This window comes from Anolis carolinensis, chromosome 1 (genome assembly GCF_035594765.1).
Source record: "Anolis carolinensis isolate JA03-04 chromosome 1, rAnoCar3.1.pri, whole genome shotgun sequence".
Classification (NCBI taxonomy): Eukaryota; Metazoa; Chordata; class Lepidosauria; order Squamata; family Dactyloidae; genus Anolis; species Anolis carolinensis.
The window spans coordinates 276514490-276533354 of record NC_085841.1 but is presented as its reverse complement, the minus strand read 5'-3'; the positions used below and the strand labels follow the sequence as shown (position 1 = coordinate 276533354).

The following is an 18865-nucleotide window of genomic DNA, read 5'->3' as shown; positions in this document are numbered from 1 at the left end:
GCCTTTTGTAGAAACAAGTATTGTTGCTAAAGCTTCAGTGGAGACCCTTTTCCCCATGATAACTCTCTCAGGAGTTAATTTCCCTTCCAAGGGGTAGTTTTCTCTTACTTACTGTTGTCTTATGCCTGTTTGTAACTATGAGTTATTTGTAAGTCAGGTGTTTTTAAGTTAGGGACTGTCTGTATTTGACTTTGAATTTATCACAAATGGCCCTTTGAAAAAGTAATGATGACAAGACTCCTGTACCTTTAATACAGTAGAGTCTCACTTATCCAACATAAACGGGCCGGCAGAAAGTTGGATAAGCGAATATGTTGGATAATAAGGCGAGATTAAGAAAAAGCCTATTAAACATCAAAATAGGTTATGATTTTACAAGTTAAGCACTAAAACATCATGTTATACAACAAATTTGACAGAAAAAGCAGTTCATTACACATTAATGCTATGTAGTAATTACTGTATTTACGAATGTAGCACCAAAATATCACAATGCATTGAAAACATTGACTACAAAAATGCGTTGGATAATTCAGAACGTTGGATAAGTGAGTGTTGGATAAGTGAGACTCTACTGTAGTTACATGGAAGAGAGAATCCCACTCTTCCATGATATTCTTTAAGAAGGCATGTTCCTTTTTACTCCCATGTGCCCATCTCAGTTCAGTTATTGCTTTTAAAATACAATTAAAAACTATAACAGTGTTTCTAAAATGTTGATACTTTATATCCCATAGTAGCAGGAATTGCATGCTTGGGTTGATCAAGGTGAAGGGAGTGTGACAGAACTTGGTGGATAATTGGATTAGAGCTCCTTAAAAGGCTTTTGTCAAGACCAGGACTAATGTGTTGAGCGTAGAAGTGCCTCTGGTATGTCTGTTGCCTCAGCTGATAGGTTGATTCTTCTGAATTAGTTGCCTGGATTTGTAGCAGGATGTGAACCTCCTGGGATAATGACATGGATTTTGTGTCCTCTCTATAGCTAAATACCACCAGCATCAACAATTCATTTATTCCACTTCTATTCATTTTATTTTAATCTTCTGTGGTGGAGTTTTTTTTAAAAATTATTTTTTCCTCTGTAACTTTTAAAAAGTTCTTCAGTGTGGTTTCAAGAAATATCCCAGTGTGACAGTAGCAGTAGTAGGTGCCAGAAGCAATTGGGGTGAGAGGAAAAAATTGGCATGAACAATACAGCAGCTATAATTCTTGAACACACACACACACACACACACACACACACACACAGAGCTATAGATATTGAATATCTTTAACAAAGAAGGTACTCACTTTTGTTCACATGAATCCAGGTGCAGACCTTGGAAAGAGCAGGTTTTAGGCTTATTCTTATGGTTATTGTTGCATGCCTTACTTTACTTTTTTGCATTTACACCTATTAGAACAAACTAAATAGGCGACATATATGTTGCTGGAAACATGCATGTGAAAGAAACGTGAAGAGCCACAAGTAACATGAAAGCAACACTAAAACTAATAATTGTTTGTGGTTGTGTGCTTTCAAGTCATTTCTGATTTATGGTGATCCTAAGGCAACTCTAACAAGAGGATTATTTAAAGTATTTGTGGGACAGGGTTGCCTGTGCCTTCTTTTGGGGATCACCCAGTTTGGCTGAGTGGGGTTTGAACCTTGTCTCCCATAGTCCTAGTCCAACACTTAAAGTACTACACCATGATGGCTCATTCTTCAAATCTTGGCTTTCATTTTGTGCAAAAGAAAGTGCTTTAACCGCTGTTGCTCTTCCAGTTTTCTAGCTGAAGCTGAGTGTCTGTCTTCTGGCCAATACTGTTAGGGTGGGGTATAGTTTAAATGGGCTTCCTAGACTCATTAAACCTTTGGATAATATGAAGGATTTTCTGTAGCTCTTTAATACACTTTCAAATCGTGGAGAACTTGTTTCCTGGCCAGGCTTTATTTGGTGCTCCTCAGTGCTAATTTCATGATGTATGTCATTAGTAAATGTGGAAAGATGTCAATCTGCTCCCTAAATTATGTTAGCAGGCTTATTACACAGCCTAATTATATTTTGTATGCATTTTACATTGGCATTCAGATTTGGAAATTACAAAGCGGCTTTTTCTCTGGCTTGCAATGAAAAGAAATTACTCCCAAGGTTATTTTTTTACTGCTGTCAACACAGTAGGATGTGTCCAGAACTGTTTCCTGTCTAGTGGAAAGGGCCAAACAAAACATCATATGGAGATCCACAAATAAGGTCTCCAGTGAGGATTTTAATGTAAGCTGCAGTGGTGGTCCCTGCATTGGAGCCATAGGTCTAGGAGAAGGGGTGTTGATACCAGATTTTGGGAAAGTTTGGTTTGGTTTCCCAGAATTCTGCATAGCCTGTTTTATGAGTTCTGAGTTATGCTTTCCGCACCTCTATCTCCCAGATATAAACTCCCTCCCAAAGCTGTTGTTTGTCCCTGGTCAGGAAACCTTCATGTATGCTATGTGTTCCTGTGTGCTTCCCCTGCATGTCAAAAGCAACTTGAAGGTAATGAAATTGCTAGAGAGCAAGATGCAGGGGAACATTAAAGCAGCAGCCCATAAAATAAGATCCGCCCCCAAAGCTTGTTGGGCTTTGGCTTCCAATGCTATTCATCACTAGTAAGAATGATTAGTTCTAATGGACCTCAGAGTCTCACAATATCCAAAGAACTGCATTTTGTCTGCTCCTATCTTTAAGAACCACAATCCAATCCATGAGTCTTCTTTCATTTTATAGAAGTCAAACACTGCAAATCCTGATTACGGTGTTTGCAGGTCTCATGACTTCAGACCACATACACAGTTTGTAGATGTAGTTATACAGCTGCATGTATAGCTGTCATCCATCTGATCATGAGAAGACTTGTTATATTGGATCATGAGAAGATTAGTTGTATTCTCTTTGGAAAAAAAATATGGCATCTGCTTATGCTTCAGCTATGGAGCTGAACAACCAAATTAGGGCTCTCTAGATGCAGTTTTACTAAAAGTCCTAGTATGAACTAAGTTGACTAGGCCAGATAAGAATCATAGCCCAGCACCTGGAAGGTCACATGATTCCAACCTGGACAAAATGGTGGCATAAAATATATACTGTTAATAAGCCTTTGTAAGTGTGATCCTAATAGTTTAAAGGTACCAAGAATTTGGAAGTTTGTATTACAATCCATCAAATGCCTGGAAAAGAAGAACTTCAGTCAGGGGAAAGAACTTGCTGTTTAAATTGTTATTGTCTCCCAACCTCCCAGCCCAATACAGTTTTTAGTTCTGTAAAGTTAGTTCTAAACATTAACTGAATTAAGAAGGATATGTCCTTTGGAGAAACTGAGGCCACAATCCAACACATTAGTAGTTAGCCTTACTGAGCCCAATCCATAGTAAATTGCATACCTTTTTGTTAACCATTACTGCTGCTCAAGGGTCTACAGTTTTAAATGTTTGCCAACTTTCCCATGTACTTTTGAGGGTATTCTGGCTATCATGTGTGTGTGTTTAGTTCAGTTCAAGTATGCCTCAGTGAACAAAATTGATTTGTTCTTGGACATGACTTCTTTAGCAAAAACTTTGGTACCAAAAGCAGAATAATATGAAAAGAATAGAGATATATTTCTATACCACAAAAAAGAGAGGAGCAACTCAACATAGTTCAGCAAACTTTTTATTCCAAACTAACACTAAGGACACATTGAATGAAATAACTCAATTAAAAAACCCCCACCATATTGAACATTGTCTTAAAACTATTTCAAGACATTGCCCAAAATTCATCCAGGAATGATTGTCCTTTCAATAACCTAATTTTGTATGATTTTTGTTTTGGTGTCTCAACATAGATCTGTGGTTTTTAACTAATTGTGAATAGCTGGCTCCCCTGCTCCCCTGTCTTTTTTTTATTGTTCATCCATGTATAGTATAGTAAGGGATTCTGGAAGCAGCTGCTTATAGCCAGGCTCACATGGATACAGTAGAATGGGTTAGGTTTGACTCCTATATCAAATGATATCTCAATGGCATCTGGGCCTCAATTTATAAGCTTTGATAATAAAAGACAACAACAATTATCTGACTCGTGTCCTTGGCAACTAATAGAGGATGTTTACTAACAAAATATGAATTATGCATAAACTGAAGGGAGACAACTATTGAGTTGTTTAAGTACAATATGGGAATGTTCAGTTCTCATAAGTTGTGGGGAATAGATTTTAGGTTTTACTAGTAATGTCTGTAGCAGTTGAAGAACTCTTTAATAGTCATACTTATTTAACAATATTTTATATGCAACTGATTGTTAACAGCAACAGGGAAACACATTTTTGCATTGATAAAATGTATGAGAGTGCTGGGATGTGCAGCAAACCTCAATCAAAAGCATTTTGGGGAGAAGATATTGTCCCACTCCCTACATCCCCTTTCCCCACCACTGACAACAAATACAAATCAGCACTTTTATTGTGTAAAACCTGTCTGGGAAGGAACTGATTGAATACATAAGATATTAATCTCTGTACATTTCCAAGTGGTTATGACACCGAGTATGAGAAACTTCCTCTCTCTGTTCAGTGTTGAGTTGAAACAATTGTTATGTTTGAAGGAGTCTCGCAATATTTGTTTTCCCAGGTTTGGATTGTTCCACTCCCCCTTTCCTTTTGCTGCACAGCATTTTTTTTTGGATTACAATTGTTTATAAGCATGCCTCTGAGAAAAATTGTATGTTCTTCGGAAGATGCAAGAATCCAAAACCAAGTTCCAAAATTTCTGTTTCCGAAGAGTTAAAGCATGCTATTAGAAGAAGATTCCATATCTGATTTATCCTATTCATTTTCACTGTTGGTCACAATTCATGGAAGCACAGAAGGAAAATACTTCCACGCATTTCAAAAGCATCCTGTGTTTAGGGATGAGGATAAGAAAAGAGGGTGAAATGTGTGGAGCACAAAGATTTTTGTTTTATCATGAGTAGCAGAGTTTGTTATTTTGAGATGCACGAATGCTATATAAGATGGGGAAAGCTGTTAGTATGTCCTGTGGAGCTCAGTAGTTAACATTCAGTATTTGATTAGGGCAGGGAAGGGAGAGAACAAGGCTTTTGTTTGTATAGCTAAAAGTAATCCAGCTGTTTTAGATTTGTTTTCCTGAGAGACTGAAAGGAATATAGTTGCTCTTTGTGCTGAATTCTGGTAACTCACACTTGCATCCGTGCATTCGCTTCTCAGGATTGGAAATATTTCATTCATGGATCACATCTCTAATCACTTTAAGTTTAAAGCACATACACACATTTCTTATTTGAAGCCACGTTCAGACTAGAATCCATTTCCAGTGTTAGAGTGTATATCTGGAATATGTGAAACATTGAATGATGTAGACTTACAGGCAGGTCCATCTCTCTTACTGCAAATGGAACAGCTAGGAATCATATCTGCAATTGGGAAAAATCGCATCTACACTGTAGAATTAATGTAGTTTGACATCACTCTAACGGCCATGGCTCAATGTTATGGAATTCTGGGAATTGTCATTTGGTGAGTCACCAGCACTCTTTGGCAGAGGAGGCTAAATGCCTTGTGAAATTGCAACTCCCAGGATTCCATAGCATTGAGCCATGGCAGTTAAAGTGATGTCAAACTGTATTAATTCTACAGCATAGATGTGTCCACCAGGCAGGGTTAACACTTGGCAACTTCTTTTAGACTTTAAGCACCGAATCCATGCCAGAAGCACAAGCAGTTCTCTGTACCTGTAAACTGTATCTGTGTGACTCCTGCTTTTGGCTTTCTTAAAGCATTCTTTACTGACATTGTGGTGACAAATCTTTGTTGTCCTCCTTTCAGTTACAATCAAGCTGTCACTGGCATCAATGGACTTCCTTTGATAATTGAAGCACAAAGTCCCACTCTATTTTCCTCTTCTCTTACTCTGCAGTATTGCCCATGGTAAACAAGAACAAGAACATCAATTCTTTCATATTTTATGATATCTCTCCCTATTTCATAGTTAGGAGGACTCTTGTTAACATGAGGTAGATTAAATCACTTTGATTCAAACTGTAAGACCAATAATAGTCTGATTAAAAATTCTCCCTTGTACATGTTCAGTCTATTATTTAAGAAAAATACTGTTAGTTTCTAGACTTTATAATGTCCTATTTGCATAATCTGATTTGACAGCCTTGGGTTTTTCTCCCTCTTTCATCTTAGCAGTTGAAAAGGGTTCAGGTTAAGAATTCCGATAGTTGTTTTGAATTAATGTTCAGTGTTATAACTGAATTTCTGATGCAGGCATATTTATATGCTCCATTTCGTTGTCCTGTTCACTGTGGAGGTTAGGCTTTTCCACACAACATTTGTAATTTTGGGTTTGAAGTGAATACTGAAAATGTCCAAACTACAGCCTTCAAATGAGTTTGTAAATTCAGAGAGTGTACTGCCTGTATTTAAAATGAAATGGGAAACAAAGCTGCATTGAAAATAATTCTGGTGAAGTGGAATTATACAAGTTAGGATTTATTTTAATTTGTATGCTGCCTTTCTGCAGATAGTATGCAAAGATGCTACTAATTCTGAAGTCTGACAGTGTTTTTAAAAGTCAGATATGAACAGAAAAGGCAATGGCACTAGTAGAAGTCATTTTGAAACACATTAAAATGAACCATAGATCAGGTTAATTTGATGAGTCAAAGGACTGTCTAAATATAAATCTTTCATGATAGCAGAAGGGTGTCAAAATAAAGTCTAATCAGGACTCTTAATGGGAGCCTTGGAGGCACTGCCAAACATTCTTCAAAGACCCAAGAAAGACAAAGACTGCTCCAGAAGATCTCATGATTAGTCCTGGAGGAGGCCATCCTTAATGTAGCCTGAGACTAAGCTGTTCAGAACTTTATAGGTCATAATCATCATTTCTGAGGGTTTCTGGACATATGCCCATGTAATATATTAAAACTAAGGAAGACATTTAACTTTTATGATGCTCCCACTTTAGTGAGCTGTAGATAATCACAGTGTGTTATTTTAATTAAAATTAATTAATTACAAATCCAGTTAAAACTAACTAATTCGGGAATTTGGAAAAATGTCACTTTCTCCATGTTTTTCTTTATAGTTTGAAAAAAACCCACATAGAAATGGAAGTGGAGTTGTAGAGAGCCCACAGACTCTAAATGAGAGTCATAATGGGATATGAGTAAATCCTATCAGTACAAGTTATTTCTAATTAAAAAGAATATATATCTTGAAAATATCCAGTTTATAATCTGTGCTGCCAAACTCTCTGTGGTTTTAATATAGTTCTTCCCAAAGGCACATGGTTCACATCTATAAAATGTTCATACCAATAGCCATAACTGTGTTATTGAGATCATAGTGGGAATAAAGAGTTGAAGATCCCCAATTGCATGTTATCATTTTGTTTGATCAGGTGTCTGTGCTATCAGTTTTGGGGCAGACCCTAGTCCACGGCAAAATGAAGCAATAGGGATGGCCTCAGTTTCTAGTAGACCACTATTTTGAAATGCTACATAAAGAGTAGGATTGTAGAAAAAGAGCAGGAGGCTTAAAACGTGGGTAGTACTGTACCATCTCCATGTTTTTCTTTGCAATATGAAAAATATAGCTGTGCTTAATAGAGCCCAAAAATTGCAAAAGGGTTTTTTTAAAATCCATTGATGAGATTTGAGTAAAGCCAGGAAGGATAGATGGGTACAACTTCTCCACTTGAGAGGACACTTTGAGGTACATCTTATGTACATCTAATGTTGTAGCTAATTTGAGCAAGATGATAAAGTGTAGGCCCATGTGCATGGACAAAAAGGAAATGTGGTTGAGACTGGATGCATGTCTAGTTCTTTCCACAGAGTTTAAGAACCTTTCCTCCACACATTTCAGCAAGGTTAAATTGATGAACAGCAGAATGGAATAAAAACGTAATTGACAAACACCTCATTCTAAAAGTTGGCAAGGAATAGGTGAGTGACTAACTTGCATTGTAGCAAGAACTAGTTTAGTGAAAGCACGTTGTAATAATGTTAGTATAATGCCAGAGTGCTGAAAACAATTCTATTATGGAATCTAAAGCACAGGGTAAAAAACAGTACTGTTAAATATAGCACTTTGGATTCTACTCAGGTGCCCACTTTTGCTTTCAATGCAATGGGAATTCCCTTTGTGTATATTTGAATCAGTCATGCTGCTGTGGGCATCTGGTTTGATTAGGTCCCACATAAAATGTGTGAATTCTCTTGCTGTGGAAAACAGGCCCCTAGGCAGCGTTTCCTGTAGTGTGGGCCGAGTTGGGTATCATTAACCAATTCCCAGAATTTCTATCACATACTCCTTCAGTGGTTTATGTTTAAAGTCTCTCCCTCCATTAGCACTCCTTCATCAGGAAAAAAGTCCTATATGTTACACCAGTTAAGGCAGACAATATATCTGATTTTATTTATAACGCAGTTAGTGTGTGCTCAGAATAGATAGATTTTTCCTTTATTTTCCTTTGCTTTGCACATTAGTGCTGTGTCGAGCATTAGGCTAAAATTTAGCTGTTAAAGCAAGTATTGGCAGACTCCGGAGTTCCTCTGAACAACTTCAGTGCACCATTGTGGCTGAAACTTCCAGTGACTGTAAGTGAAGCAGGCCCGGGCTGTGGCGCAGGCTGGTAAGCAGCCAGCCAGCTGCAGCCAGCTGCAACAAATCACTCTGACCAAGAGGTCATGAGTTCAAGGCCAGCCTGGAGCCTATGTTTGTCTTGTCTTTGTTCTATCTTAAAGGCATTGAATGTTTTCCTTATATGTGTAATATGATCTGCCCTGAGTCCCCTTCGGGGTGAGAAGGGCGGAATATAAATACTGTAAATAAATAAATAAATACTCCTAACTGCCTTTCTGGGTTTGTTTTGTTATTTCAGGTGTGTGCACGTGAGATGGAAGGGGGGGCAATATCATTTCATTGCCCTTTAGAGGTTTTGAGGTGTTTCTTTAGCGGAAAAAAAAATGGGAATAGTGGTTTTGTAGAAATCCATGAAATCCAAAAAGCCATACTGGATCCCACTAAGTTCCATATGTTGCTTATGGGCTACACTGTTGCCACACTGTAACAATATGGATGCCACACTGGTGTTTGAAAACATAATGTAACTATTATACAACATTTGACTTTCTGCTCATCTTACAGTACACCTAACTGGGATTTGACAATCTAATCCCCGTCATAAAAATCTAGTGATGATGGCTAATAATTTGGTATGCTTTGGGTTTCTGCCTGTACAGATCTCTTACTGCTGTTTTGCATAGTTGAAAAGTCTAATGATCCTTTTGGAACAACTTTTTAAGGCCGTTGTAGTACCAATAAAGATTTTCTTGCAGCTGTTGTCTGTTTCCACTCATATAAAAATATACTTTCAGCATTCTGTCACTGCGTCTTTCTGTTCCATCCTCATAATTATAGCATTCCAATCTTAAATGCATGAAATTTGGTGTAGTTTATTGATTTACCTAAAGCCTTTTCCCCAGTTTGTATAATTTAGGGACTCTTTGGGCAAAGCCTTGTGTTTTGGTGCTGTAGTCAGTAAAACACATTTTCCTACATAGTGGGCTGTGGCTTATAACGTTGTCTAATTAAATTAGACCCAATGGATAAATAGAACTCCTTAAGTCAACACTTATGTAAGTCCTATTGATTTAGCACATCTGTTCTAGTTCAGGTGACAATTAGACTTAGCCTTGTGAATTGCATTTTCAAAATTTCCTACAGTTATGGAGAAATTTTCCCTCATGTAACTGGTGCTTTAAAAAGGAATATATTGGCCTTTTGCACAAAGGACTTTAGAGTTATGGGAATAGTTTTACTCATTTTTGGAAGATGTATGTGACAGCCCACTGGGCACCTCCACTGCACCCTCAAAATTTAGGTAGATCTATGTATTCCTGGACTGATATTATAGCCAACAGGTGCTAATAGAGAAATAAATCATGGTTTATTTGCTTATAAAAGGATTTGAGGTTAATATTAAACTTGATGACCCCTGATAATTTTGCCCATGCTCTATGCTTCAAATAATATAGAATCATACCAGCCTCTGATGTGGTGGCAACCAAGTGGCTGGCTTACGGCATATGACTAAGCAAGAGGTTTCCTAGTGAGTGGGTGATTTAAGTTGACTCCAGGATGCAGCTAACCAGCTGCAGGTTTGTGTTTGCTAAAGGCAAACAAAACAGTTTTAGTCGAGTCTCTTGTGCTATGATGGTTCAGATAACAGTTTATGAAAGTACTTGGCAGGAAACTAATGGAAGAGATATGATTCACCATTCTTTTCCTTTAACTAATGAGTAATAGCATTATTGCTTTACAAGCATTGCAGCCAGGAGGGGAGAAAAAAGATTTCAATGAAGGTTCTGAATTGTAAATTCTTAGCAGTTTAGACAGTTCTCCCACTGCATTTGCGGTGCACATCTCAGTCCTGTGCAAGAGCTTCCCTGCATTACGATATGTTATATTTACCATGATTTTTTTTTTAATGAAGGGTCAAGCTTGAATTTCTTAAAGATATCAGATCCCATCTGATCTTAGAAATTAAGTAAGATCCACCCTGGTTAGTCTTTGGAGGGGAGATTGCCAATGAATGCCAAGTGCTGTAATGGGTGGCCAAAATGATCAAAGGTTTAGAAACCAAGCCCAATGAGAAAAGGCTGAGTATGTCTAGCCTGGAGGATAGAAGGCTGAGAGGGGACATGATAGCCATATTTAAATATTTGAAAGGATGTTACATTGAGGAGGGGATAAGATTGTTTTCTGCTGCTCTAGAGACTGGAACATGAACCAATGGATTCAAATTGCAGGTAAAGAGATTCCACCTAAGCATTGGGAAGAACTTCCTGATGGTAAGAGCTGTTTGGCAGTGGAATATGCTGTCTCAAAGCATGGTGGAATCTCTTCTCTGAAAGATTTTCATCCAATCTGTTGGGAGTGCACTGACCTTGTGGTCTCCTCCAACTCTATGATTTTATGATTCTGTGACTTAAAGGAATGAACTGGCAAAGCAAGCACTGAGTATTCCTTACCTAATAAAACCCTATGGAATTCATGGTATTGCCATTAGTTGACAGGCAATATGAAGACACACACACACACAAATTTACAAGTCACACCACAGATAGTAAATATTCCTGTTTTATGGACCTTGATGCTTTGTGTGGGTGATGAGACCAATTTCTTGTAATCTATATAATGACCAAATGATATGTCATTGGTTTAAATAGTAGATTTTATTTATAACTTGTTTTGAACATGATTTTGCTAGATGGAGGCAGAGGAAGAAGGCACTAAAAGGCTAACAGAAATTGATTTTGAAAAGTTGCCTGCGAACTACCACAATGAGTCCCACAGAGATACAAAAATTGGAAATAAAACCATACATACTCACCAAGAAATTGATACGGTAAGAGCTAGCATTTTATCATCAGCTTGTTTATTGTACCCATTACCATTATTGTACACTCCAGGTTGCTGTGATGTCTTTTATTTTGCATAACCCTACAAGATAATTTGCAAATTTCAGTTAGCACAACAGTGGGCAACTTTGGCAAGTGTGAAGACCAGAATTGTTTTCTTCAGGGCAGGCAGGGGTCTCATGGTGGGCCAGTAATAGATAGTAAATCGAAACAAAAACAGTAGCATCTGAAGATGAATTCTGACTTCAAAAAGCTGAGTTTTTTACAGAACTTGAGAGGGTGGTTTAAAAAAAAAATTAAAAGGCGAATCACTACTTTTGAAGTGAAGCAACTCAGTATTGATTAATTGCTAGAATTTGATAAAGTGGTTTGATAAAGTCAGCAGGGCCAGGAGGTGAAAGAACAGCATTGGAGGGTGTACTTACACCCAACTCGTGACTAGGCAACAAAATCATTCCTCACACCTACTGCAAAGTTGGCTGCAGGTGCTGCTGTCGCTCACAAGGCAATACAAGACAGCATCTTTTGCCAGTCTTTTCTCATTATTGCTTAGATTTGGCTGTCAGTTGACAAAAAGACTTTAAAGGCTTGAACCAGTATGTTTTGAGAAAGGAAACTGCTACCTTTCTGTGCAGCTTTAGATGGGGAGATATTTTCACAATTGATGTGATTTTTGCATTTCTACATAGGAAATAATGTGGTTTCACTTCTGATCTCTATTTTTGCTAGTTTCCAGCTGATTTTAAAAACTTTGGGTGGATTTGGAGGAGAAAGGATGCAAATGGCCACATTTATACATGGATTTAGTATGTTTGGGATGCTTTTCAAGCTGGAATAACTCCAAAACCTCCATCACCCCAATTTAGTGGCCAAGAATCTTAAAAGGAGGGCCTAGGGAGCCAGAAAGTGTGGATAGGGGGCCACATGCATCTGATGGGCTGAATTTTCCCCACCCCAGTTTCACCCCAGTGGGTGAAGACACCTTGTGTGTGTGATCAGTGTGGGATTTATTGATTTAATGAATTTGAAAACAAGCTGCTGCTATGTTGGTATGGGTTCATGATGTGGCTTTTTTAAAAATAGCAGTTTTGGAGTGAAAAATATGCAAATTTAATACGCAAGAACTCATTGTGGAAACAACGAGTGGAAATCCACAAGAATAATCCTATGCTCCATTTACTACCCAAAACTGCATTGCTGTTCTCTTCTCAATTTATGTTGAGATCTGTGTACATTGGTTCAAGGATGGTCTAACTTACACTTCACAGTTCCCACAGCCTTTCCACCACTCCTATCAAATGATGAATGAATGTAAATAAATAAATAAATATGTTTTGTGTCTTTGTGTTGCTTATTTATTCATGGATTACTGTTGCTGTTTTTTTAAAAAAAACCCTTTGGTGGCTAGATTTTGAAATTATTACTTTTTTTGGTAATTTTTGTATGTAAGTGATTTAATGTACAATTGTATGGTAGTTACAAAGTGATATTACTATACATGGAAGTTAAAAAACACAGGATGTTGTCTGATATCAGTTAAAGTCTCTAACTTGCTGTATTATGTTTCTTTGTAATATATTAGGCAACTAATGATAAAACAGGATCTACAAGCTATTCAGAAACAGTTATTACATCAATACAAGGAGGAGATAACAAGAGGAATCATGTAAGTACTGTAATTCCTTTCTCAAAGACAAATAAGGAACAAATAATTTCCAGTGTAAACATTGTTAGGCCTTTCCCATGGTTTATGTTTATCAGTTATCCTGTGCCTGCTTCTGAGAGCTCTGTCAGTTTGGCAGACTACTTCTCAGGCTGCAGGACAGTGGTAGCTCCTGGAAGGGTGAAATACCACCAGGAGTAGCATGAGAACGATAAAGGAGAATTGGTGGACATCGTCACCTTGACTTCTTGGTTCATTGGGCAGGCTGTGTTGGACCCCAGTGCTTTCTGGGAAGAGAACTCTTTCCATTCATGGAAAGACCAATATAGGGCCAATCCAGAAAAACCAACAATGAGTTTTTAGAACCTGTGTGCCTGGCACAATATGCCTATTGGTTAATCCTATATATATAGAGAGAGAAAGTTTAGGTTCTGAAAGAAGATGGGAGACAGATTCCCCATGCACGTGTCTTTGAGCTGGACAACATATAGATGTCCTTTCCTGATGTCATTGCATTCCTAAGCTAAACACAAATAGCCCATTTATATACAAAAAAGAAAATGAATAAGTTCAGCAGATATGTTAAATGTTAAACTTACTATACTCTTCAAATTCACAGTAATCACAAACAATATGATATAGATTTTGTACAGTCTCTCTGAAATGATAACGACGTTGTGTGTTCTTATGCTGAGTTGAACATTAATCAGCCACCCACGACCGGTTTCGGCCTTTCTTCAGCCCTTCCTCTGGTGGTCTGAAATTGTTACATACATCAATATACTCTGCAATTGTATACATTGAACATCATATAGTAAAACACATTTTAAGCCACTTACCAAGTTATACACTTGACACTTGTTCTCCTAAGAGATACAGGTTTTTTATACATAGTGGGATCTAGGCCAAAGGAACAGAATGTGGCTGTTAACATTTGAAAGTTACTTATACCAAAAATAAATGTTTTATCAATATATAGATGCTACCAATGTAAAATGGTGATAGATTAAAGTTAACTCCCATCTCTTAACATTCTATGAAAAAAGGGCCTCAGCAATACCTCTGCATCACAAAGGAGTATGCTTCACATTGTAACTTTGGCAACAGCTCAACTGATGTCCTTCTAATCCTCAAGTGAAAATATCTGCTCCTGTTCCCTTGAACAAGAACAGGACTCTTTGCCAGTAATGATGGCTCAAGAATCCAGCTCTTGGAAGGGTCTTGATGAGAGGCGCCATTAACATACTCAGACTATTCCTTTACTCAGATTTCAGCTGGGATTCATCGGCACTAACATAGATGTTCGGCTGTCATCCAAAAGCTTTTATAAACAGCTTGTCATCTGAGAGATCTGGAGCGAATGCCCAGCTCAGCAGGCATTCCTTTGTCTCTGTCTCCTTGTCTGACCTGTGCCAGAAAGAGTATATAATTTAATGTGAAAATATTCATATTTCATCTTTTTTACTTACATTAAAATAGTATTTATTTTATTATATAAAATAATAGGTTAATATAGCTATCATATTTATTATATTTAATTATCTAAATACATTCTGGCTTACCCTGTCTCCTGTGCTCTTTGAATCTGCACATTTTAGACTGTTTTTCTAATTGTCAATACAGTACAAGCAATTTAAGTTTTACTCCTGAATAGAAAGGGGATCCTGTTAGTGTACTGACCATCCTGTTGTCTATCAGAATACCCGGTTGAACTCATATATGTGGTCTTGGAGTTGATGTTGGTACTGGAGTTGCTGAGATTTCTTGGGTGACTTCAACATCTTATTTGACACTAGTGTGCCACCTATACCTTGGGAATTCATGGTACAAGGACTTTTTTTTCATTTACCTCCAGACTATGGAATGATTTTCTAGAAGAGTTTTGACAACTGAATATGCTATCTGGATTTAAAAGAACACTGAATATCAGTCTCTTCCACTAGCCTATTCAGATTATTTTTGATTTATGGATTTGAAAGAATGAATGTTAGAGGTATGGCTTGATTGTTTTAGAATGTATTGGTTTATGTGCTTTTTAAATTGATATTGTGCTTTTAACTGGTTAGTGTTTTAATTGATGTAATATGCTGTGTTTTAATCTGCTATTGTTCCAGTCTTAATCTATAGCAGTGGTTCTCAACCCCAGGTGTTTTGGCCTACAACTCCCAGAAATCCCAGCCAGTTTACCAGCTGTTAGGATTTCTGGGAGTTGAAGGCCAAAACATCTGGGGACCCACAGGTTGAGAACCATTGATCTATAGGGTGATATTGGTAGTGATGATGGTTCTTATCATCATGTATAGGGCTTACACTTTGATTTTCAATGTTTGGATAGGTAGGAATCTTGTTCAGACTCAATTTCTGTTATGATTGCTATTTTAATAATTAATCATGAAAAGTATATATGAGTCTGTTCAGGCTGGGAGGAAGACGAGGATGGAGTGTGCAATTAGCCAAGCAATCAGAAGCATTAGTGTCTATTCTGGCCTACTATTCCACCTCTCGTCTGATCTTATGTTACAGCAACTCAATCGATTCCAGGTGTTTTCAGTTAAGTTCTTCATGTGCAGCTTCATAAGCAATTATACTGAGGTCCCTTAGTGCAGAATAGAGGCAAACTGAGCTGCATGTAGATCATCTCACTCCAGCTATATCACAGCATTTGTATAGGAAAAAAGCATTGCAGAATGATAAGATTCAGTCGGAACATTTGGTGAAAAGTTATGCTTTTTAAAGTAAACCTGGATAAGATCTTTGGGACTCTTTCCTTCTAAATAGCTGCAAATATATTTTGCAGACGGTTCTTTATTTGAGATTTCTGAGTGTGTGAGCCAATGCTGGCTATTGTCAAGAATATGATACAAAAGAATATACAGTACTGGTATGAACTCAACCTGTACTTACTGCAGAAATAAAGTGGAAAACACTCTGAGCCTTTTCCTTGTATTTCTTCTGTTTCTCAGCTGCAAAATCCCAAAGAATGTCTGCTGCATTTGGAGACATTCCTAGTGGTTCTCAACCTGTGGGTCCCAAGATGCTTTGGCCTTCAACTTCCAGAAATCCTAACAGCTGGTAAACTGGCTGGGAATTCTGGGAGTTGTAGGCCAAAACACCTGTGGACCCACAGGTTGAGAACCACTGCCCTACATGGTTTGGGTCCAAGTTACCTAAAGGATCGCCTTCTCCCATACAATCCACCCCACACACTTTGGTCTTCTGGGGGGCATCTGCTCCAACCAGTTAAAATCTGACTAGCAACCACCACTCAGAGGACCTTTTCATTGGCCACCCCAAGGCTGTGGAACGACCTGCCTGTAGGACTCGGATAGCTAAATCAGCTGTCAGAATTTGAAACATAAGTGAAGACCTGTCTCTTCCGGCAGGCCTAACCAGACAGTCTTTAAACATAAACCCAAATGTTAATGCATGTCCCTTTTTAATCTCTGTTTTGTCTGTTTTAATATGTATTTCATAGAGATACTTTTTGGTATGTAACTTTTATGGAGATACTTTTTAGTGTGTGTATTTGATTTTGTAGTGGTTTTGCTGTGTTTATGTATTTTAATTGTTTTGTAACCCTTCTCAAACCATGAGGAGAGGCTGGTAAGAAATAAAATTATTATTTAAAAATTCAAGTCTGCCTATAAAAGGGAAATATGCTCTCTTCTGGATTTTCTAATATGCAAGAAAGGATATGAGTGTTTGGTCTGTGCTATGTCACTTGTAGAATTCCCTTTTGTTGGGTTATCTAAGCAATCATGCATGCATTTTCAATGTGGGATGGTTTATGTAGTTAGTTATGTCTGTTGCTTAGTAACCTGAACAGAGCTGCATTCCAGAGTTGATGACACCATTAAGGGGGTTTTGCATATGAAATGGGAAATGGGAGTATCCTTTCTGGGGACACACAGGAAGTGATGTACAGATGCCTCTTCCTGTCTCTTCCTCTTTGCTCCTGACCATGCCATGCTGATGTTCCTGTCTGTTAAGAGATATGTAGTTTCCTGAACTGTTTTTCTTTGGAACTAAGATGTTTTTGCCTGTATAACCATCATCATACAAGATTGTGAGTAAACATATTTTTGCTATTTTATTTGATGTCTCTGATGCTTATTTTATGCGCATGACTTTTTAAAGGGAAAGGGAGGCTGGATATTTTGTCTTATTGTTTAATTTCTTTTTACCTCTGCTCACACAAACCCCTAGTCTTCTGCGTTTTTACTGCTCTGCACGAATGTTTAACCATATTGGAATCATAATCTTAACAGGTTATGAAAATATATTCCTATTACCTTTCCTGGCACCTACTTTTTTATCTTCTAATAGTATTTTTATGTGAAAGAGAGCAGAGTAAGAATGTTGAAACAAAATCCCAATCTATTTTAGTGTGTTTCAATTGGCAGTAGACTAATTTCACATGTCTAGTGATGGAAGCTGTTGCCATCAGTAGCAACTTCTTTGCTCCTGAAAGTCTGCATGCAATCTTAAAAACAAAATTGTTCCAGGTGACTGGGAAATTTTCCAGGTAATGTTTTTGGCACTAGAGTGTTGCACTGGGAAGAAAAGTGGGATAAAGTCCTAATGCTAACATCATATTGGTTTTATTCCAGCATGATCTCACCACAGACAAATAATATTATACAAAGTAATTGTATGCATTTTTACACAGAAGTAAGTCCAATTCTTTTGATTTGGTTTGTTTTCTTGTAAGCATTTAGGATCACAGCCTTAGTTTTTTTCTTTTTCTGTTTCATTTTCCTATTTATTTATCTGTTTTGTTCATGTGATTCTTCCCATATTGTCTGGACTGTGTGTATTGTTATGTACTTTAGGGATTTGTGTTTTAGTTTAGAATTTCTCCATGTTAAATAGTAACACTTAGTTATTTTTGGAAGTTTCATACATCAGAACATGGAAAAGATGGAGGGAAGCTGCCTTTGAATGACAAATGATGTGTGTATATGCCTTCAAGTGACATGTAGACCTATGGTGTCCCTATGAATTTTACAGGGTTTTCTTAGGTAAGAAATACTCAGAAGTGGTTTTGCCAGTTTCTTCCTCTGAAAAACAGCCTGAAGTACCTGATGTTCATTGGTGGTCTCCCTTCCAAGTACTAACCAGGGAAAATTGTACATAGGATTGGTGCTGTTGGTGAGACATAGAAGGGCCGATAAAGGGATAACAGAAGGAGTGAGAGACAAGGGGATCAAACTAATTAAGAAGCAACTATGAACTTCTGAATAATTATAACTGCAAAAGAGAAAACCCTGAATATGGGCAGGGCCAACTGTAATTATAAATACAACTTCCTTGTAGAAACAGCTTCCCTGGTTTCTCATCTGTTTCTAGGCAGAGTTCAAAGTATTGTTTATCTATATATATAAAAGAGTGATGGCATCACGGCGACTCACAAAACAACAAAACTACAAGCCCCCCAACCTCAAAAATTGACAACACAACCCATCATCCATGCCTCAGGGTTGATACATCAAAAAGAAAAGAAAAATAAAGTCCTAATTAGAGGGAGAGCAATAATTGTTTTTATCGAATTGCTGCCAGTTTAGAGGGCTAATCTCTGCCCACTTCGTTGCCTAGCAACCAAGGGACAGCCAGGCTTCAGTTAGGGAACAGGCAAATTTAGGCCTCACTTAGGCTTCTTCCACAGATTATCTAATTTGCACTGGATTATATGGCAGTGTAGACTCAAGGCCCTTCCACACAGCTATATAACCCATTTATAATCTTATATTAT

At 37.6% G+C, this 18865-nt stretch overlaps 1 protein-coding gene across 2 annotated transcripts in view; it reads left to right on the top strand.

Moving 5' to 3' along the window:
• dkk3 (dickkopf WNT signaling pathway inhibitor 3) overlaps positions 1 to 18865 on the top strand; it is a 39440-nt gene that overhangs the window by 4672 nt on the left and 15903 nt on the right. For both annotated transcript variants that reach the window (XM_003224184.4, XM_008115938.3), the window contains exons 3-4: positions 11300 to 11437; positions 13033 to 13116. In XM_003224184.4, coding sequence (XP_003224232.1) covers positions 11300 to 11437; positions 13033 to 13116 — 222 coding nt within the window. The remainder of the gene's footprint in view (positions 1 to 11299; positions 11438 to 13032; positions 13117 to 18865) is intronic.